This window comes from Parasteatoda tepidariorum, chromosome 2, assembly GCF_982258835.1.
Source record: "Parasteatoda tepidariorum strain Cologne lab strain chromosome 2, Ptep-v5.0, whole genome shotgun sequence".
Taxonomy (NCBI): Eukaryota; Metazoa; Arthropoda; class Arachnida; order Araneae; family Theridiidae; genus Parasteatoda; species Parasteatoda tepidariorum.
Window position 1 is genome coordinate 101,259,732 of NC_141756.1, and position 23,108 is coordinate 101,282,839.

Sequence of the window (23,108 nt, forward strand, 5' to 3'; positions counted from 1 at the left end):
CAGCTTCATTGGAGCTGATGGACCGGCCAATTTGGTACAGCGTTATTTCGTCGTTGTTATTCACTGGAAGAGCAGTCACATTAGTATTTTCAACTCGAAATACTGCCATATTATATACTGCCTTTATTCACATGCTTGCAAATATATTTAATGCTCTTCTTTTAAGGGCGAGCATAAGTATTACAGTTTAATATGACTTGTTGCAACGTGCGTGAATGTTACTTTTGATTAATTATGTTTCTATGTCTAGTTTGGAATCGTTTAAATAAAGATATATTTAAAATATACGTTAAATATGTCCAAAAAATGAAAAAAAAAATAGTTATAAACCTATTCTCAGACTTACTGAATATACATATAAAATTTCATCAAAATCGGTCGAGCCGTTTAGGAGGAGTTTAACCACTAAAACTGTGACAAGAGATTTTTATATATATATATATATATATATATATATATATATATATATATATATATATATATATATATATATATATATATATATATATATATATATATATATATATATATATATATATATATATATATATATATATATATATATATATATATATATATATATATATATATATATATATATATATATATTATATATATATATATATATATATATCTTCTTTTTTCCCTGTTAATTTATATGTTCATCGCTCTATTTCTTTTTTTTTTTCTTTTACATTATGCAGAATAAATAGTTAGTCTAACTTCAAAATATTAAATTTAGATAATACTTATAGTTTAACTCAATTATATTACTTGCATTGTTCAACGAAAAAGGACCATCAACACAGAATATAAATATGATTCACTAAAAAAAAAGAAATAAACGTATTTATGTCCTATAAAACTATTGAAATTCTGCGGCAAAAGAAGAAAAAGAGAAGAGAAGAAAAACTATTCGTTATAAATTCAATTTGTAACAACGAGTAATCTTAAAAAGAAAAGATTACTTCGAGTAAAAGAAAAGATTACTTCGTTATCCAATCGTTAGTCATACTTTTTTTTAAATTCGTTTTCGTTTTTTTTTTTTTTTTTTTTTTTTTTTTTTTTTGCTGAAAAAATTGTGATTGGCGGAGTAAAAAAAATGTCACCTTTCTTTCCCTTTTTTTGTTGAAAAAATTGCGATTGGCGGAGTGAAAAAAATGTCACTTTTTTTTGTTGAAAAAATTGTAAATGGCGGAATGAAAAAAAATGTCACCTTTCTTCTTCGTGCTGTGATTCCAGATGTTTACAACAAGCAATGAGTTGCCGCAGGCCTCTAACCCATGCATCTCGAGCATGGGTGTTTGGGGCAATTAAGTCTAAAACCATATGAGATGGACCAATTATTAAGGAAAAACAATTCTCTTCCTTCAGTATTGATAAAAGCTGAGGGTGTAGCCTTGCCTAGAATTAAAAAGAAATCATTTCAGAATAGTAAATACAGTGCCAAAATCGACATCCAAAAAACATTTCTTTTTTTTTATGTATTTCCAATGCCCACCTCTGTTAACATTTCGACAATTCAGACAATTGCAATTGGACAGGGCAGATTTGTTGGCCACTCTTTCAGAGGCACCGTATTGGATGTTCTAACTTTGCTCCCACAGTAAAGACAGATAGTGCAGAGAATGAAAGAACATCCATGTCTTGCCCTGGATTCGAATCCAGAACCTTTCCAATCTTAGGCCAGTTCCTTGACCACTACGTAGTCCGGTCGGCCCAGAAGAAAATTCGAAGTGACAATTTGTTGTGAGCTCAAATTTTTGTAGTTTAGAGGAAATGCATGTTAGTCCAGTAATTATAACAAAAAAAGGTTTCTATTAAAAAAAATTATCATAAAAAATATTTCATTGGCAGAAAACTTAGATATGTCCCCTACTGCAAATTTCTCTGTAATTTTATTTTGAAGGTGAGTTGAGGGGAGAATTGAATTTCATCGAAACAGGAGATATTGTTTTCGACTAATTTGGTCCCACAATGGACTGCTCGTGAAGACGGGGTTCCCAGTAGAACACGGAAGTAAAGCATCACTAGCTATGGTCAGTAAGCTCGTGGGTGACCACTTTGATCAGTCTGCGTAGGGATCGAGGGTCCTTGTTAAACTGTTCGACCGTAAAGTGCTCGACTTAGCGCGGAAGTCTTCGGGATGCCAAAGCAGGGAAGCCATCCCCTCTTCAGATGATCAAAATTGTGATGGCATGCCTCCGGATCATCCTCAGGGATGTTTCCCAGATCGTCGCCAATAGCCCATTGTCAGCTCTAGTGCGACTTAAATAAAGTACCTACTTTCCTATTACTCATTTGTTTTTACCATGAAACCAATTACGAGATGAGCAGACTATAGCTTAGAAGTAATACAGGTTTTATATATAAAAAGTATAAATATGTATTAGTACCTATTTAGGCATCTGACATTGTCATTTAATCAGTGGTGAATTGTTTCCTATGTAGTTTTTTTTAACGATAAATCGAATGAAACTATCCAAGTGTCAATAGAAGTAGTCAAAAATTGTTTGGCTTATAAAAAGTACTTTTATTCTACTTGTATTCACTTTTTGCATTGCTATCTAAAGAGTAACTAAACATGTAAGGTATATTTTTCGATGTAATTTTTCTTGTTGAATTGAATGAAATAAGATTGAAGTAGATAGGATAGGATTTGAAATTATAAGAAATTTTTTCATAAGTACAATTAAAAAATACTAATTTTATAAAAGAAATATTTAAAAAAAAGCTTTACAACTTTTGAAATTTTATTGATTTGATTTGTCAGCAATGAATCTATTAGTTAGTAACTATTTTTATTCCAAAGCAAAACCATTATTTGAATTCTCACTGACTAATTTCAGTGATGGTCATTTGTTTTGTTACAATATCCAGAAGTTCTTGGGTACTGACCGACATTTACTTTTTTTTCCTTGCAAAAATGTATGCCTACTACATACACTTTTGAAAAAAGCCAAAAACTAAACAGACAGCCATAAAATGAATTGCATTCTTAACATTTGACAATGACTATATTTGTGAGCATAATAAATCAATTCACAGCGATATTTTCTTATTCTCTGAAAACCGCTTCTAAAGTTAGTAAATGATGTGGAAAAAAAGACAGATTTTATACTTTGGAAGAAAATAATTAGGAATTATTTCTTTTGTAAGCTTGAAATACGTGTGACACGAACTCAAAAAGAAGGATTTTCAGAATAAAAACGTATTTCTAGGGGAATTTCTGATAGCGACGTCGAACATAGATCAAAGCCACAAACCTAAATGTGAGTCTGCCGTTCAACGACGTAAAATAAAATATGTGTAGGTGCATGAAAAATGTCGACTATTGATTGGACTGTTTAATCGTTAATCATAAGAGACATCTCTATAGGAAAAGTCATTTCCATCTTTTTTTTTTCTTCTATTGTTTATTATTTTTGACACTAACTCAAGCGCGAGAATATAAAATAATGATCTCAAGAGAAAAAGATAATTTTCGATTCAACAGTAGAAAAATAGACATTACTAAAAAGCAAAGAAAAAATTGGGAAAGAAAAAAAAACATTTAATATTGCAATAATTTTTGAACCAAATATATTGAAATATCGAGAAAAAAAAACCTTGCATTAAGCTTACAAATGAAACTGGTCCTTTCAATGCGCCTACAAATGCGAGCAGCCCTCACGGGATCTTTTTTTAACTACAAATTTAGCAGTTAATAATTCCCAAACAAATGATCGAAAGGTAGATGCATTTTTTTTATTCCATCATACCACTTCCGACTGATTTTTACGATTAAGTTTGAAAAATGCACCTTCCAATATTATTATGCTTGTAATGTTTCCAATATAACTCGTTTTCTTTATCTAACTTTCAAAGAAACAGGCAACAAATGAAATCGGTAAACTTCGTAAGCTTGCTATGATGCTATCCGAAAATTAACAAACCGCGCTATTTTACACAAATATAGCCAAATCAAGGATAGCACTCAAAAGATGACTAACCTTACACTTCATTTATGCAGTGATATAAAATTTTGGTAAATTTGTATTGGGTTCACGATCTGCTAGAATTCATAAATTACAAAAAACTCTGATGAATGGTAAAATTTTTACGCGTAAATTTAAACACAAACCACAGTAATGAAGCTTCCTAGAATATTAAACCTGTTCACGCATCACCTCGTAAGCGTAACATAAGCGGAGGGATACACCGGAAGCTTTCTAAATCTCTTCCGGTTTTAGGAAGGTTGTTATTGTTTACATTCAGTCAACCATCCATAGTTCAATAAAAATAAATTTGTATGAAAAAATAATGAAGCAGTCGCAAGCTTTGTAAACTTGTGTAACTTTTTACTCCAACATGTATATAACGGTTATATGTTTGTGGTACACAATGAATTAAGAATGGAAAATTCAAGATGAAATCGAACAAAATGAAAAGAAAAAAATATATAAGGTAGAATAACAAAAAAAAATTATTATGCACATCCCCAAGTAGCAGACTAACAGACGTTTCATCTAAATTCCATCTTTTTAAAGCTAAAATAACATGGAGAATGTAGTGAGAATTCCCCCCTTTCTCTTAAAAATAAGATTAAAGAAAAAATAAATAAATAGTGCTCAATTATAAAATTTAATAACTGAATTCGTGATTTAACTATATGAAGCAGAACAAAAAAATGAGTTGAAATTTTTGAAAAAGAATTTTTGTTAAAGAATATAGGCTGCATTAATTAAGAAGAATGGGTATTTAATGGGCTTGGCTTACTCGAAATAGAATGGAAAGAACTGTTGCTAACGTAAACAAATGTCCCGTTTTGACAACCAATCAGGATCGAGATACCCAAATTATGTCACTAGCAGGTATCCCATTATCCTCTAAGGCACCTCCCCCTAAGTGACAGAGTTAAGACGGATTTAGCCAATTCAGATCTCTTTTCTCTGTACCGCGTCTTCTTAAGAGGACACCATACCGCGAGAGAAACTTTTCCTCGCAAATTCTATTTCACCACCATAACTAATTTAAAATTTAAAGTATAGAAAAAGTGAGTTCATGCAAAACTAGTGAAAACTATGAAATTTCAAATCCTGAAAATAAAATTAGAATGCAAACAAGTGTAGACGTATACTCTCGATAACTCGAAATTCCATGTCTCGAAAATCTGGATATGTCAAAAAAATATTTTTCCCCTTGGCATTACATAACCACATAATGTTTTGAGTTTCTTCTCAAAACCTTGTTATATCGAATATTTTTTCGAAATAGAAAATGAATTTTTTTCGGAAAAATCACATTGTAAGTTTATTGTAAGCCAATTTTTTTCTATTTAATGCATATTTGTTTTTGTCTTACTTTTAACAATTATCACTGCTTGTATTTAGACTTACAGTCAACTATCATTAAATACATTATTAGTAGTAATTATTCTTATGTTTCATGACTCGAACATTTAGAGTACGATTTTAGAACATATTTTTCTACTTTTAGAACATATTTAGCTCTGAACTTGTTATCTCGAAAAGTCGCTATTTTGGATTTTTTAGCATATTCGAGATAGCGAGAGATTACTGTATTTGGAAGAGAACTTCCCTATTGCGTAATCTTGAGTTCATACTTTGCTTGAGTTCAAACTTTTCATACTTTGATTTCGATAGTTTGAAAATTTATTTTCGGTATTTGAAACGCCTCTAGGTCTGTCCGTACTCGGTACTATGAAATTTAAACTATTTATAGAAATGAAAGAGCGATAAAAAGCTTCTTGGAAGTCCTCTAAGAAGGCTATCCCCGAAGTCACCCCTTTTTTTAATGGTTAGAGAAATATTACCTGAAGTTTTCTTCTAAATTTTGCTTCTAGGACATTGAATACATCGGAATGCCAACCTTTTCGAACTTCTTCTAAATTGAATATATCCACTAGAAAATAACAGGATTTTACAATGTACTATAATTTCATATCAAATATCAATTACAATTTTTGATAAGGGAATATTTTAATTGCGAAGCCCTTTTTTTTTTTTTAAATGAAATTCTTTTTCGTTTTCATATGAATTTAAATATGAAATCTTTTTATTGCTACTTTGAAATTTAATGCCAAACGATTTGATTTAAACGATTTGAAAAAGAATTTTCCTTTTTTTTTCTTTTTGGCGTTACTCATTTTTTGGTTCGTAAAATAAATTTCGCAATCTTGCTTGTTCCATTTCTTTGAGAATTAATGTAAATAAAACTGTAAATAAACTGAAGAAAACTTTAGAAGAAAACTGAAGTTTTCTTCTAAATTTTGCTTCTAGGACATTGAATACATCGGAATGCCAACCTTTTCGAACTTCTTCTGAATTGAATATATCCACTAGAAAATAACAGGATTTAACAATGTACTGTAATTTCATATCAAATGTCAATAGCAATTTTTGATCAGAGAATATTTTAATTGAGCCTCTTCTTTTAATAATTTTTGTTTTTTTCTTTCATATAAATTTTAATATGAAATGATTTTATGGCTACTTTGAAACTTAATGCCAAACGATTTGATTTAAATATGCCAACAGTGTGTATGATAAATTTTTGTCTAACATAATCGCGTAAAGGAAGGACTGAGAAAGGAAAAAATAAAAAAATTTTTTAGCCCATTGGCAAAATGGGTGTTATTTTGGGTTTGGTAGCGTGCTCACCTTATTTGGGCGTCATCACACTTTTCAACTGTGTTCAAGAGCAATAGTAAACAGTGCGCATGCGTCGTCATTGCTATGGCGACCGCTGCTGTTTGATAATGTTTTCAGAATTATTTTTTTTTCACTTTTAATTTTGTTATGCATTAAGTTGGTGAGTTTATTTTTGAGATATCCCATAAATACTTCTTGAGTTGTGAATAAAAGAGAATTTCATCATTTCAACGATATTTTTGATTTCATTGTTTTAATTACGAATCAGAAATTCTAACCTACAGCTTTTTTCGCTCTTGGTAAGACGTTCATAAAATTAATTTTGCTCTTATAATCTACTTGAAAATCGTTGTTTTCTTTATTTTCTTAGTTTTAGTTTCGTAGTTTAGACGTTCATAAAATTAATTTCTCTCTAATAATCTAATTTAAAATCGTAGTTTTCTTTATTTTCTTCATTTTAATTTCATAACTTAGTTTCTTAGTTTAGACGTTCATAAAATTTATTTCTCTCGTATAATCTACTTGAAAATCGTAGTTTTCGTTATTTTCTTAGTTTTAGTTTCATAAGTTAGTTTCTTAATTTAGACGTTCATTAAATTAATTTCTCTCGTATAATCTACTTGAAAATCGTAATTTTCTCTATTTACGCAGTTTTAGTTTCATAAGTCAGTTTTTTAGTTTAGACGTTTATAAAGAAATAATGTTCAACTCCGTAGCCTTGTAATTTTGTACCCGATTCAGAAGACAAGGGAACTCCTGGATCTAGTTTTGGGAGAAATTTGCTTTCGTGGCGGACTTTTTTGATGAAACTAACCTGCATTTGCGTTACATGGGGAGGAAGATCACAAGAACTTCCCACGGTTAGCCAGATGATAGAGAGACTCTAACCCATGAACCGTCTACCACTGGGGATATTTCACGTCAACACTGACGTTGGTGCAAGTCGGATGCGGATTCATGACGACCAGCCATGGCTGGGATTCGAATCCGGGTCACCTCATTGGAGGGCGAGAGCTCTATCCCCTGAGCCATTTGCGGCTCTGTAATTCCCCTTTATCGCTAGATAAACAGCCATAATGGTCTGTTTTTAAGAACAAACAAGTAGGTATGATCGATATAATGATAAAACTCACCCGCACTCGTGCTCAGCTGTGAGAAAGATCCGCACTTGCATACTGTATTTGTAAAAAGAAAATTATAGTTAGTTTATGAACTTATCTTAATCACATTATTCTATTTACAAATATCAGGAATTCCTTTTTGAGATTCTATTGAATCCAATGCAATTCATAGGAAGTTCACTAACAGCCTAAAAGTTATAAAATATTTGTATATAAAAAATATGAACTTTTTTTGCACTTACCTGCTTAAAATCTTTCATATATTTTAAGGTTCAATATTTGACTCGAATATTTTTTTTTTCTCTGTGCGTTGGATATATAATGCATAAATAATATGTTACTGCCTAAAATTCATTTACGTGGTCAAGGCTGTCAAAAGCAGTTATTTATAAATGAGGTCATACTTTTTCTTCTATATTTTTGATCCCTTAATTCCCTCTTTGTCAAAAAGTGTTAAACTCGAGGTTATCCCCTTCGTCACCCCCCCCCCCATGTCACTCCACATTGTGTAAACATATATTAACAGTTCCTGAAAACACACGTTACAAATCATTTTTCAAGTTTTATTTTCTAAACTTTTAACTATTTATGTTTTATAACTAATGTGCTATAAAACACATATGGTTAAACTAATATGCGTAACTATATGTGTTTCTGATATAATATAACTAATGTGCGTAACTATATGTATTTGTGAGCCTAACAACAATGATAGATGAAAAGTTTGAAAAGATATTAAAACTAATTACGTACATTGTTTAATCTATAGAATTCAATTTTAATCCAAAGTGAAGTCACACTTCTCACAAAGAATACATTGTCACCTCCCAAACGCGACATCTTAGCGACATTTCATACAATTTTACAGTTTTTTTTTGTGACTCATTCATAAAACTGTAACATAGAATTAGTAAATTATAGTTAATTATTGGGCCCTTTAGTGACCTTTTAAACACAATAAGAGAAGAAGAAAAACCACAAACTACTCTCTTTTCGAAAATTTTCTTTGACGGATGGTTGACCTAGATTGTGTGATTTACAACATACGTGAAAAAAAGGGGATATCACTTTTGAAATATTTCCTCAACTGAATGCAATCGAGGCTTCGGGGGAAATCTTTGCAACACTTCTATTTGGAAACAATGTTTTCCATTCTCAAATGACAAAAATATTACTGATATATATATATAAAGTTTAAATATTGAGAAAATATGGAAAATAATAAAGATTTATGACAAACGAAGGAGAAAAATAATTGAAATAAAATTATCTTTAAAAATATTTTTAAAAGAAATTTATTTATCTTAAAAGAAAAACTTATTGAAAATCCGGAAAACACGATTAAGAAGATAATCTCCTCATCAGCTCACACGATTATATCCGCAAAAAGGAGTGCTTCCTAATATTGTATCAATATAGCTAAAGTAAAATATACCTATACAATAGTGTGAGGAGCACTCAGAAAAATTTTAACGAAAATAGAACACATTAAGTAATAAAACTTATTAATTTTCTTCATTTTTCTCTCTTTTCTTTTTGTCTTTCTATTGTCTATCGTGCTATATATATAATACACACACACACACACACACATATATATATATATATATATTATATATCAATACACTTGATATATATATATATATATCACTTTTTGTCTTTCTATTGTCTATCGTGCTATATATATAATACACACATATATATATATATATATATTATATATCAATACACTTGATATATATATATATATATCAAAGTGTAATTTTTTGTGCATTTTTGTTCTCACTTCAAACATTTTAAAAGTAAATAGATTTTAGTGTCTTTATAAGCATTACTGACTTGTCAGTAAGAATAAGAAATTTCCTTTAGGTTTTAGACATAATGTTTCAGAGTCCCCAGTTGAAATAATTGTTGTTCTTTACATGGTTTGTTTATTTTATTCAAATAAAAAAGACACTCAGGCGTGAAAAAAGCTGGTGATAAGTTTTGATATACTTTCATTCTACTTTCGATGTAAACAAATTTGCAAGAGTCCATCTAATTAGATATAAAAAAAAGTCTAAGGAATTAAGAAACCCTTAAATAAGTTTTTATTGCAGCTTGTCCTGCAACTGTGTGACGAGGTCAGATGAGATCCATTAAACCGTCAGGAAATCAAAAACCAGAAAGGGAAAAGCGTATAAAACACGAGACCCTGAACGCCATGTGTGACTGATGACTATCAGTACTCCTCTTCAACTGTCAACTCCTTCTAAGACGGCAATGCTCTGTTACATTTGAGAACAAACGAAGAGCACAGGGAGGGGACTTCTTTGAAACTCTTAAATAAGTAGTCACGATAAAATATTTTATTGAGTCTCTCTCTTCGTATTCAAATGTTGGCCTTTATTTGTCATTTTTAAATCTCGAACGGACCTCAAAATAAGCGACTCGTCTCTAATTTATTCAGATTCTTTCCAGAATATTGTTAACATATAATCTCACTTAAACTTTTAACTTTCACATATAATCTCACTTAAACTTTTAACTTAAACATATAATCTCACTTTTTTTTTATTTATATAAATGGCCTTTATTTATTATTGTTGGCTTTTGTCATTTTTAAATCTCAAACGGATCTCGACGGCCTTTTATTGTTATTATTGGCCTTTATTTATTATCGTTGGTCTCTATTTGTCACCTCGAACCGACCTTAAAATAAGTGACTTGTCTCTAATTTATGCAGATTCCTTCCAGAATATTTTTAACATATAATCTCACTTTAACTTTTAACTTAAACATATAATCTCACTTAAATTTTTAACTTAAACACATAATCTCACTTAAACTTTTTTTTTTAAATGGCCTTTATTTGGTCTTTATTATTGTTGGCTTTTGTCATTTTTAAATCTCAAACGGATCTCGACGGCCTCTTATTGTTATTATTGGCCTTTATTTATTATCGTTGGTCTTTATTAGTCATCTCGAACCAACCTTAAAATAAGCGACTCGTCTCTAATTTATTCAGATTCTTTCCAGAATATCGTTAACATATAATCTCACTTAGACGGCAAATTTCTTCGGAAAAAAATCACTTTTGGCTCGGATTATTCATTGTGAAATTGGTCTGAATAGCTGCAGGTTTATACTTAATCATTACAAAAATGGGTCCTGTTACATATAAAACTGAATTTCACAATCTGTGTCATTTTTAGCTTTCGTAAAGCAGATTTTTCAAAACAATAATTTTAATAAAATACACACTCACTCGCACTTCTTCTCCAGAATGGCTTCTTGGAAGGAGTGTAGGAGAGTCGCATATTCTGCATGTCCACCCTGTACTTCCTTCTGTACCATTTGTCTGCAGATCGTACTTTGTACATGATGGTCCCTTGAGACATCCCCTTCAGGATCTTGCTCAGGGGCATCACTGAAAGAATATGGATTGTTTGATTCGGAGAAATACCTTCTTTTAAGAAGCTTTCTTCTACTGACGTGGTACACTATCCGGCCAAAAGTATCCGGTTGTTACGATAGTGGAAGCATAGTGTGGAGCAGTGGTTGTTGACTTAACCGGTGAATGTTGACAATCGCATAGCTGCTTCGGTAAATGTCCGAAATATATACTACGTCTAGTTAAGTGCCATTGTCCGGTATGGCCTAAATTAATGTTTTTTTAAGGTTCGTGCCATTGCTTGGTATACGTCTGAATGTATTTGTTACTATAAAAAAATTTCACAGAAGTTAAAAATCCCAACTGGCTGTTGACACCACTAATAATTAACTGTTAATCCTGCAAAAAATAGCCGTAATCGTAAATTTTCTTGCTGTTCGTAAATTTCCGTAACGTAAATTTTCGTTGTTTTTAAATAAAATTTTTTGAAATTTTCGTCTGTTGCGAGATATTTCGCATAGGAAAGCGTATCCCCGCTAAACTGTTCCCGTACTCCTGGGGGTACGCGTACCACACTTTGGTAAACACTGCCCTATATCAATGTTTTTTTAAGGTCAAATGCCACTGCCCAGTATGCATTTAACCGGTACTGATGTTTCTCCTAATCTATCCTCAGAAGATGTTAAAATATGGAATAAATATAATAATATCAACGAATAAATTAATATCAAATCGGATATAACAAATATTTCGGACATTCATCAAAAGCGACTATGTGGTTGTTGACATTCATCGGTGAAAGTCGACATTCTCTTGATTTCGGTCATTCACGGTAGCAAACATATGTAGCATACATATGTTACATATGTTTCGCAACCGATCGAATCACAAATGAATCACAACCATTTTCCATTTTTTTAAATTTATTTTTATATTTTAAAGAGCATTAAAAATGTCAGAAAAGTTAAAACTATTATCATGCAGTCATGAGTCTGCTTGGTAATATGATCCTCATAGTAATCCTCTGATAAAAAATTTAAAAAAAATACTCATCAATGAAAATGAAATCTACGCAATATACACTCTATAACAAAAAAATCGACGCACCAAAAAGAAGTTGTCCGATTGAAACGAAAATTGGTGGATAGGAAGACAATGTACAGAATAGTAAATGATTAAAATTTCAGAACAATTGAATAATTTATTGCAGAGTTACAGTAACAAGTTCAATAAGGTGTTGACCCGCCTCTAGCCTGGATACAAGCTGCCACACGGCGTGGCATGGACCGATAAAGTTCCCGGATGGTCTCTTGCGGTATTTCCTGCCAAATTCGATCCAATTGTCGAACGAGGTCATCAACATTCCGTGCCAGATGCAATCGCCTTCTCATCATATCCCAGACATGCTCGATGGGAGAGAGATCTGGTGATCTGGCAGGCCAAGGAAGAGTTTGACAAGCTTGCAGACAGTTCATAGCAACACGTGCCGTATGTGGTCTGGCATTGTCCTGCTGAAAAACCAGCCCAGGGCGCTACAAAAGGAACGGTAACAAAACAGGTCCTAGGATGACGTCGACGTACCGCTGTGAAGTAAGTGTACCTCTAATGACGACCAAAGGGGTCCGGCTGTCAAAGGAAATGGCACCCCAGACCATAATGCCTTGTTGAGGGCCGGTGTGGCGTGCAATAGTGAAGGCAGGATCCCCCCTCTGCCCTGTGCGTCTCCAAACACGTCTTTGATGATCGTCAGGACACAGTTGGAAGCGGGATTCGTCGCTAAAAACTATACGTCCCCAGTCGGCATCATTCCAGCCTGATCTGTTCAAAACATTCATGCATACGAAATTTCAAAGCAATCGGATGATTGCTTCTTGGTGCGTCGATTTTTTTGTTATAGAGTGTATTATGATATTGATTGAAACATTATTTAGGAAATTTCTTTTTTTTAAACTATCTTTTCCAACAAAATGAATGAACATTTTTATTCATTTACGAAAAATTAGATGCCAGAGCGTTATGAATATGTTACAATGAATGAATTAAATAAAGAGAATGTCGACTTTCACCGGTGAATGTTAACAATCACTTAGTGTCTTTGGTGAATGTTCGAAATATTTGTTATATCTGATTTGATAATAATTTATTCGTTGTACTTATTATATTTATTCGATATTTTAATATAAATAGGATAGATTAGGAGAAACATCAGTGTTCGGAGTACAGGTTAAATGTATACCGAGCATTGGCACTTAACTAGACATAGTATGTATTTCGAACATTTACCAAAGCGACTATGTGATTGTCAGCATTCACTGGTGTATGTCAACAACCACCAATTTCGATCATTCACAGTAAAATATACATAGCTTAGAGTAACAATATGAAATGTTATTTCATATTTTAGATAATTCGTACAAGACAAGCTATCAGAAACTTGCAAAAGATATTCTTAATTTTAAAAAAAATCAATATATACTTACGTATTGAAAATTAACAACATGAAAACGATTAAAAGAAGTTGTATAATCTGCGCATGAAGCTACAAAGAACCCTTAATATGATAAAACTACAAATAGAACCCAAGCAAAGCACTCGGAAAATTAATAAAAAATTAATAGACTTGTTTTTTTTTTTAAAAAAAAAGATATGTTTGAATAAATTAAATAAAGAATTAATTAGCCACGAAAGGATATAAATTTATGGAAAACTCACATTACGTCGAATTATTAGATAAGAAGCATATTATCACTACACATCATAAAACTCATTGATAATTTAAAAAAAAAAAGTGAAATAATTTTTACCGTCATCCGACCCATCCTCTGACATGATATCTCGCAAAATCAATTCCTGAAAAATACGGGTTAAACGGCGAGTAATAAACGTCCTTTTAAAAATATGATTCAATCATAACAGATGTTTGACACTCACGTACTGATGCCAAGTTTCATAAATGAAGGGAATAGAGGACAAAGGGAAAAAGGAAGAAGAAAAAATTGAGATAGTAATGTGAGACAAGTAATTTAAATCATCTTTAACCACAGTTCTGAATGAAAATGTGTTCTTCTGAGCTTTTCCAAGACTTATTAGAAGGGCTGCTAGCTTTAAAAGAACGTTTTCGAAAACAATAAGCAAATAAAATTTGAGAATGCTTTATGGTAAGTTTAAAGAAACACTATTTGAAATCATGAAAATGTTTAAAAGGATATATGTTTGTTCGTAAAGGTCGTAATAAAAATGTTTAAAAGGATATATTTTTGTTCGTATAGGTCGTGATAAAAATGTTTAAAAGGATAAATGTTTGGTCGTATAGGTCGTATTAAAAATGCTTAAAAGGATATATGTTTGTTCGTATGGATCATAATAAAAATGTTTAAAAGGATATATGTTTGTCCGTATGGATCATAATAAAAATTATTAAAAGGATATTTGTTTGTTCGTATAGGTCGTACTAAAAATGTATAAAAGGATATATGTTTGTTCGTATGGATCATAATAAAAATGATTAAAAGGATATATGTTTGTCTGTATGGATCATAATAAAAATGATTAAAACGATATTTGTTTGTTCGTATAGGTCGTATTAAAAATGTTTAAAAAGATGCATGTTTGCTTGTATAGGTCGTAATAAAATTTATTTTAGAATATGAAATATTTGTAAAATCTTTCCTTTCTATGCTTGATTTTTTTTCGACCTTGAGAAATAAGTCACGAACACAACATTTTCCCGAAGAATCACGCGCAATTGCATTATACCAAGATGAGAGTTGATTAAGGAGAAATTCGGATTCATTCAAAATTAATTAGTGCAGACGACATTTTATAATACGAAATCAGATACAAAAACGTCCTTTCTCTGAACAAACATACCTCTTTTTCAATGGATTCGAGTTTCTGACCCACAATATATAGGGGGTAGCCACCGTTTGGGAAATATGGTTCCCATAGTTTGGTCAGAATAGAAGAAACAGTAGAATAGAATTTTAAGGAAGTCGCATATTTAAAATTCGATTTCTCGGGAACTATTTAGCCGATTTCGCACAAGTTTCATATTTTGCCATGATAAATGATATACTTTAAAATGATGTAAAAAATTTTATACCTTACAATTTAAAATGTTTTCGACTGTTATTAAATAAAATAATAAATATATACTGAAATTTATTTTTTTGCATAGCTACCTCTGGATAAACGAATTTCATACGTGTGTGCAATTTTTTTTTTTTAATTCGCTAGAAAAATTCTCTAGATACGGCGAAGTACGCAAAAAATAAAATTAACATTAAGGGGTCCAAACTTTGAATTAAACCTGATCAAACTATGGGGACTATATTTCCCAGAGTGCGACAACCCCCTATATTTCGGAGATCAGAAATTTGGATCCTTCGAAAAAAAGTCGTGTTTATTCAGAGAAAGAACGTTTTTGTGTCTGATTTCGTAACTCAAAATATCGTTTGCGTTAATTAATTAGCATATTTGAGGTCACTCTTACGAACCATTAAAAATGCGTCTTAGAACGTGAAGATCTAATCATTAGATCAAAAGTAATTTAGATAGGTCCTTTTTTTTTGGCCCACTGTACGTAGTTACATGCTTAAATATTCGTCATAATGTTCTACAAGCTTTTGTGCCTTCCGACGGCGAGTAAATTGTTTCTTTTATCTGGCTCAAAAGAGAAACGCTTTGAATGCAGGTGTTTGTTCTTTCGCAATGTTTACCATTACAGGCAATAATAAAACCTCTCTACTAAGCAAACTCGTAGAATCTTTATTATTGTACTCTTGTTTCTCTTTTCTAGCATTTATCATTTAATGATGTCGCGAAATAAGTTTTATATTATTATTATTTTGTGAGTAAGTCTCAGGAAAAGAAAACGAATAGGTGCCATTACAGCCTCGGTATTATTTTTAACGATTATTTTTCGCCTAACAAGGTGTTATTTTAAAGGATACTTTTACTGATACATTAACATAAAAAATATTACGTTATTATTTATTCTGTTCGTTGCCTTAATTTGATTAAGAATACTTTACTATGTCTAGTACTTCAAAAGTAATACTGGAACTTAATCCAGTATTTTTTGGACCTATTTTGGCGGAGCTTTCACATCTTTATTATATCGGAAAAAGAGAAGTGGGCGAGTTCAATTTTAGTAGAGAATTCTTTGGTATCAGTTTACTAGGAATTGAACAGAAGACAAAGCAAAACGAAGAGACCCTTGGATTTTAAAAAAGTTTTATAGAACAAATTCACGTATAGAATCGATTTTCTTGTTATCAATAATTAATGCAAATTATTCTGCCAAAGAGATACTAAAAGTAAAATTGAAGTCAATAAAAATAGTCATGCTTGAGAACTGGTATTCTCAGGTAAACGGAAAAAAAAGTACTGGAAAAACAGCCCGGAAAAATAAATGAATTAATTAAATGTTGTTTCAAAATTAATTAATATTCAAGGATTAGTTTGAAGTTTACGGAAAGGAAATTTCAATGTTTTATACTTTTTAATACGTTTATTTCTTTTTTTCATACGAGGTTTAAATAATTTCTAATACTAATATTTGCTCTTATCGTATTATGATATGATAACCAAATAAAAATAATTTTTTTTAAGCAAGTGATTTTTTTGAAGAAAAAAAAATTTTTTTTATGGAAATTTTCACAATTTTTGTGAGAATTTCATCCATATAGATATATTAAGATGATAAATTAAATATTTTTAACTTATCATAAGATAAACAAACTGAGAGAATATTGATAATTAACACCTAATATATGATATTATACTATTATAGAAGATATATAATTAAAAATATGTATAAAATTTTTAAATTTTCCTTCCTTACACTTCGAATTAATCCTTGTTTATATATTTTTTTTTAAATTATATATTTACATGTGAATAAATGCTTAATGCAAGAAATAAATTTACATAAATTTCTAAGAGAACAACCTATGACCACCATTTTGTGTATAAATTTTACATTGCGATCTGAAAAAGACTTTTTTTCCAGTGATTTTTTTCTTCCAGGATTCATTTTAAAAGTAATATTTTTGTGTTCTGAAAATCATGTTTTACGAAATGAGAATCTAATTGAGATAGATCAAATATAGCTAAAAAATTGCTGTTTAAATAAAATTTTTACATGTATTTTTGTTGTTTGCGGAAATAGGAGAGAGAGATTTTTTAAATTTGGGATGTTTCCATACAGGGACCGTGGAACCGGGGGCAAAGGGGGCCTCCCGTTTTATAAAAGAAGGATACCGACCCTTTTAAGATCAACATTTTTCACTTAATATTTGTGTTATTAAATTTACAATAAAAAAAAAGAGAATTTTTTGCGTCTTAAGAAATTCTTTAAAAAAAATTTGAAGAAGAGACTTTCGAAAAAAATGCATGAATTTCAAACGAATTTTAACATTTCCTTGGTGAAAATTATTACCAGATCATCCCTTATACTCATCCACCCGCAAAAAAGAAAAATGTATGTCCCTTTTGCTGACCGATAAGGAAAGTCTTGGTTTCAAATGTCCCAGCGAACATAATTTTTTAAAAGAAGTGAAACAATATTAAAAATTTTTTTTTTAAAGAACGGTAAATGAGAGATAAATAAATTACAGGTAAACACTTTCTTTCATTAATTTTATTTTAATTTGAAAACAATTCGAACCATGAAGTTAAAATTGAAAGTTCGAATTTTTAATTATGTGTGCTTCAGACACTCGGACTGTTACTAAATAATAATTCGGTCAATTCTCTCACTCTCTCTATACAATATATATATATATATATATATATATATATATATATATATATATATATATATATATATATATATATATACCCCGACTCTTGAGATACTTCTGCTGTCACTGTCCCAATAAACCCTGAAAAGTTAGTTATGAAAAATTACAAAATGTAGTACTCTCAGATAGCGCGATGTGCTCTCAGATGTCCTTGGATTGGTGACATAAAATAAAGAACACATAAAAAAAAATTCTCCCAGATGAATAATAAAAGAGAAACAACATTGAAATGTCATAATGCGTCTTTCTGTTCTGAAAACGCACGTTTTCATCTTTCTAAAACAAATGGGGGGAAAAAAAGAGAAAAACATTGTTTCGTTTCATACAAGTATATTATGTACACAAGGAGGTTAATGTTTAGAACTAAAATATTGCACCTGTTAAGAGTTGGAGACATAAAAATTGCCATTAAAACGTTCAGGTATGAGAACAGTTCTGTGAAACAAGTCTCGTAATTTTAACTGAAATTTGATTAATGAATGAATTTCAGCATTTATATAATTTCTCGTCTAAGTTCAGACATCTTCTTAAGCATCCTAAAAAATGTTTTATACGAATAATGAATGCAACTTGCATGTAGAACACGATTAAATGCACTCATAAGTTTCAGGGCCGTAAACCGACGAGTCTAACAGTGCGAGGATTTAATTCTTATTTCATAAATGATGATTTTCCATTATTGATTTTCCACATTAAATGTTGGTTTATACATTCACTATTCCAATCTCACGATTAACTTTTAGCATCTTATTCTAGCATATAGTATTATAAAATAATCAGAACTCTCGTGGTGTAGCCGAAACCGAACTTCGTTATATCGCGAATGCACTTATATGACATAAATATTAACTCATAGCGACACTTTTTAACAAAACAACGCTTTTTTATAACAATTTTCAAACAAGAGGAGTATAAATTTAAAGTATCCTATAAAAATGAAACTTAAACAGATTATGAAAAACTAGGGCCGCCTTAATAGCATGCAGGGCGCATACTGTTTAAAATCGAACTAAAAAATTACATATACATAAAATAAGGCATTTTTAAAATATGCAATAATTTTAAGAAATTTAAGACGTATTTTGATTACCCCAAAAATTCAATGTATATAAAATAAAGCATTTTTAGACTATGCATAATTTTTTTTTTAAAAAAATGACATGGTAACCAGTTGCAATCCTCGAATAATTAAACTTTGAAAACCATGGAAGGTAATTAAAATAATGAATAATGAATTAAAATAATGAAAAAGAAAATCAAAAGATATTGATTATTTCGTCGAACTGAGCAGTTATTTAAACTTCTTTCAATGCACATCAAGCATAAACAGTTTAAAAGTTGTTGTCCCATAGTGCTATGTAATTGTATAAATTCTTTCGATTATTATTTTATTTAACTAATTCTATAGATTCTAAACAGAGTTGGTGGAGGTCATGCATTTTTAGAGACATTATGACTTAACATAAAACTTGCTCACATTAATTTTATTTAACATAAATATTTTTTCAGGTACGCAATGATATATCAACAGGAAGTGAGATTCGAGTACCCAAAAACGCCATCGCAATATACAGTCCCTGGCCAATATTATTAGACACAATATAAGATTCTATGTAAATTATAATTAGCAAGCTGTCTATACAGCTGTATTGTTTTTACCCGGATGAAACCGGTTTCTCATTTGTTTACGGTCCTGAATCAATTGGTCAACACTGCAATGCAATACTTTAAAAATAAATGCAAACAGGAAGTATATAAGTATGTAAAAATCTTCTGAATAAAAACCCCTTTACATGTATGTTTAAATATAAAAGTATTGCATATAAACTCGTGCAAAATATGTAATTATAAAAAAAACTACAGTGCGTCAAATAATTTGATCTAATAATTATAATATACTGATATAATGCTTGATATAATAAATATTCTATATTTAAATAATATATCGTCAAATTTCTCCTCTCGTCAAATTTATATATATGGTCTAATTTAACCGATTGATGCACTAACGTAAACAAGTGTAAACCGGTTTCAGTCACTTAAAAACAATAAAGCTGTATAGTATCACCAGATAATTAAGATTTTATATAGAATCTTAGAGTGCGTCTAATAAATAGAAAAATAGATTTCGAGGGCCTTTTTAAGTTTCCCTGGTGATAAATCATTCTAATTATAGGTCTGTGTTATGATAATTAATCACCATTTGTAGAAATAAAAACAAAATACACGCTTTATACAATAGAAAAAACATTTTTTTTTAATAAAATATATAAAGCAATGTTGTCTATCCTCAGTTTTTTTTTTTTTAAATACAATTTATAAAAAGTAAGATTCTCGAGGGCCCCCTGAGTGCCAGGGGCCCCTGCCCGGGTGTGCCCTTACGTAAAGACGGTGCTACGAAGGACCATAACTTTCGGACCAAATGGATGAGAATTTAAGAGGATATGTTCTTCATTCAAAGGAAGGGTTCAAAGTGTTTTACACTTATTATGTGATGATATCGAAGGAAATGATGGTTTAAATAATTTCTTTGAAGTTTTTCCTGAATTAAATGACTAAATTTCGGTCCCTATATAGGAAGGAACAGCTCAGTCAGACGTTCTATTGAACATAATGATAACATTGTGTCTATGGATTAGCACACGGGACATTATGAATCGGTCGTTCTAATGGAAGGGTACATAAGTGCGTAGACCGTATAATAGTTTTAACATTTAATTCAAGAAATTAAGTCGAGAATTGATTGTTCCTTTTTTTTTTTATCAAGTTATCTTTTAAGTATGAAACATCGGAGTCTCAGAATCGAAGTATTTTTCTGTGTTGCATAACTTATTAAATGCTTAATACTATAAGGTAATTTTAAAAAAAAGAAAAAGTTCTATTGAGCTGTAAAATACACATGAAAATAACAGTGAGTAAATGTGTTGTTTTATTTGAGAACTTACCTTTCTGACATGCTTCTTCTTCGTCTTTAAACTCATCGCGCTGGGAAAAACAAAAACATCTCATATTGTCAAAAGAGGGAAGAAAAAAAAAATACTAGCGATAAAGATGCGCCAATGTTTACAACATAATTATTCTCTTTCATCTAAATGTAACTTTCCGCCGCTCATTTCTTCCCACTATTGTTGCGGCAACAAGTTTTGCCAAGTGAAACGTCATCAAAAATATGACGTAGCCGGCGCTTCAGGTAGTAATAGTGTGGTCATACACCTTCGTTTCCGAAATACCTTTGTCGTCGTTGATTCAACAGTTTGGAACAGACGTAATAGGATATATTAATGATTTATTTTCAATCATTTCTTAAAAAATTGTTCTTCAAATGGATGTAAATAGAAAAAAAAATATTATTGTAGTTGATTCAACATTTTTAGAATAGACATAAAAATAAATCTTATTGATTTATTTTCAACCATCTTTTTAAAAATCGTTCTTCAAATGAATGTAAATAGAGAAAAATATTATTGTAGTTGATTCAATAGTTTAGAACAGACGTAATAAGAAATCTTATTGATTTATTTTCAATCAACTCTTTAAAAATCGTTCTTCCAATGAATGTGAATAGAAAAAAAATATTATTGTAGTTGATTCAACATTTTAGAATAGACATAATAAAAAATCTTATTGATTTATTTTTAATCATCTCTTAAAAAATCGTTCTTCAAATGAATGTAAATAGAAAAAAATATCATGGTAGTTGATTCAACATTTTCAGAATAGACATAAAAAAAAATCTTATTGATTTATTTTCATTCAACAATTGAAAACTCGTTCTTCAAATGAATGTAAATAGAAAAGAAAAATATCGTAGTAGTTGACTCAGCATTTTTAGAACAGACTTAAAAAGAAATCTTATTGATTTATTTTCAATCATCTCTTAAAAAATCGTTCTTCAAATGAATGTAAATAGAAAAGAAAAATATCATAGCAGTTGATTCAACAGTTTAAAATAGACATAATAAGAAAAAATAATTTATTTTCAATCAACTCTTTAAAAATTATTCTTCAAATGAATGTAAATAGAAAAGAAAAATATCATTGTAGTTTATTCAGCATTTTTAGAATAGACTTAAAAAGAAATCTTATTGATTTATTTTCATTCAACATTTGAAAAATCGTTCTTCAAATGAATGTAAATAGAAAAGAAAATATCATAGTAGTTGATTCAATAGTTTAGAATTGACGTAATAAGAAATCTTAATGATATATTTTCATTCAACACTTGAAAAATCGTTCTTCAAATGAATGTAAATAGGAAAGAAAAATATCATAGTAGTTGATTCAATAGTTTAGAATAGACGTAATAAGAAATCTTAATGATATATTTTCATTCAACACTTGAAAAATCATTCTTCAAATGAATGTGAATAGAAAAAAAAATATTATTGTAGTTGATTCAACATTTTAGAATAGACATAATAAAAAATCTTAATGATTTATTTTCAATCGTCTCTTAAAAAATCGTTCTTCAAATGAATGCAAACAGAAAAGAAAAATATCATAGTAGTTGATTCAACAGTTTAAAATAGACATGATAAGAAATAATGATTTATTTTCAATCAATTCTTTAAAAGTCGTTCTTCAAATAAATGTAAATGGGAAAAAAAACATCAATAATTTAATTTCTTGTTTTTTGGTAGTATTTGAGTTTAAAAATATGTATGACTGAGAAACGAGAGCAAAGGTATTAAATATGTCGTTTTATTGTCGCGTCTTTATCGTTTGTCATTTTATCATGGTTTGCTATTTTAAACTATTCATTAAAAAATGTAGATAAAGCAATTATAAAAATTACATACTTTTTTTCTTTATTATTTCTTTTTTTCTAAATTTAGAATTTTTAGATCACTGTACATATCATAAAAAATATTACACTTTTGGAGAAATAAAATGGTACTAGTTTTAAAATGTCATATGAAACTTCGCATTTACGGTTCTGAAGAGCATTTCAATTTTATTTCTATCAATCTATTTATTTTATTTACTATTATTTATTTTATTATTATTTATTTTATTATTATTTATTTTATTATTATTTATTTTATTATTATTTATTTTATTATTATTTATTTTATTAGTATTTATTTCATTATTATTTATTTTATTATTATTTATTTTATTATTATTTATTTTATTATTATTTATTTCATTTATC

General features: G+C 29.8%; 1 protein-coding gene across 4 annotated transcripts in view; it reads right to left on the reverse strand.

Moving 5' to 3' along the window:
* Nucleotides 1–23,108, reverse strand: part of LOC107439279 (1-phosphatidylinositol 4,5-bisphosphate phosphodiesterase zeta-1) — an 80,710-nt gene that overhangs the window by 52,164 nt on the left and 5,438 nt on the right. For 2 of the 4 annotated variants that reach the window (XM_087157892.1, XM_087157890.1), the window contains exons 2-5: nucleotides 11,022–11,183; nucleotides 7,787–7,828; nucleotides 5,816–5,904; nucleotides 1,217–1,404 (exon numbers count right to left, since the gene is read on the reverse strand). In XM_087157892.1, coding sequence (XP_087014018.1) covers nucleotides 1,217–1,404; nucleotides 5,816–5,904; nucleotides 7,787–7,828; nucleotides 11,022–11,183 — 481 coding nt within the window. Of the gene's footprint in view, nucleotides 1–1,216; nucleotides 1,405–5,815; nucleotides 5,905–7,786; nucleotides 7,829–11,021; nucleotides 11,184–13,951; nucleotides 14,102–20,898; nucleotides 21,087–23,108 lie in introns of those variants that run through there. The other 2 variants (XM_087157891.1, XM_087157893.1) reach the window with 2 other exon arrangements.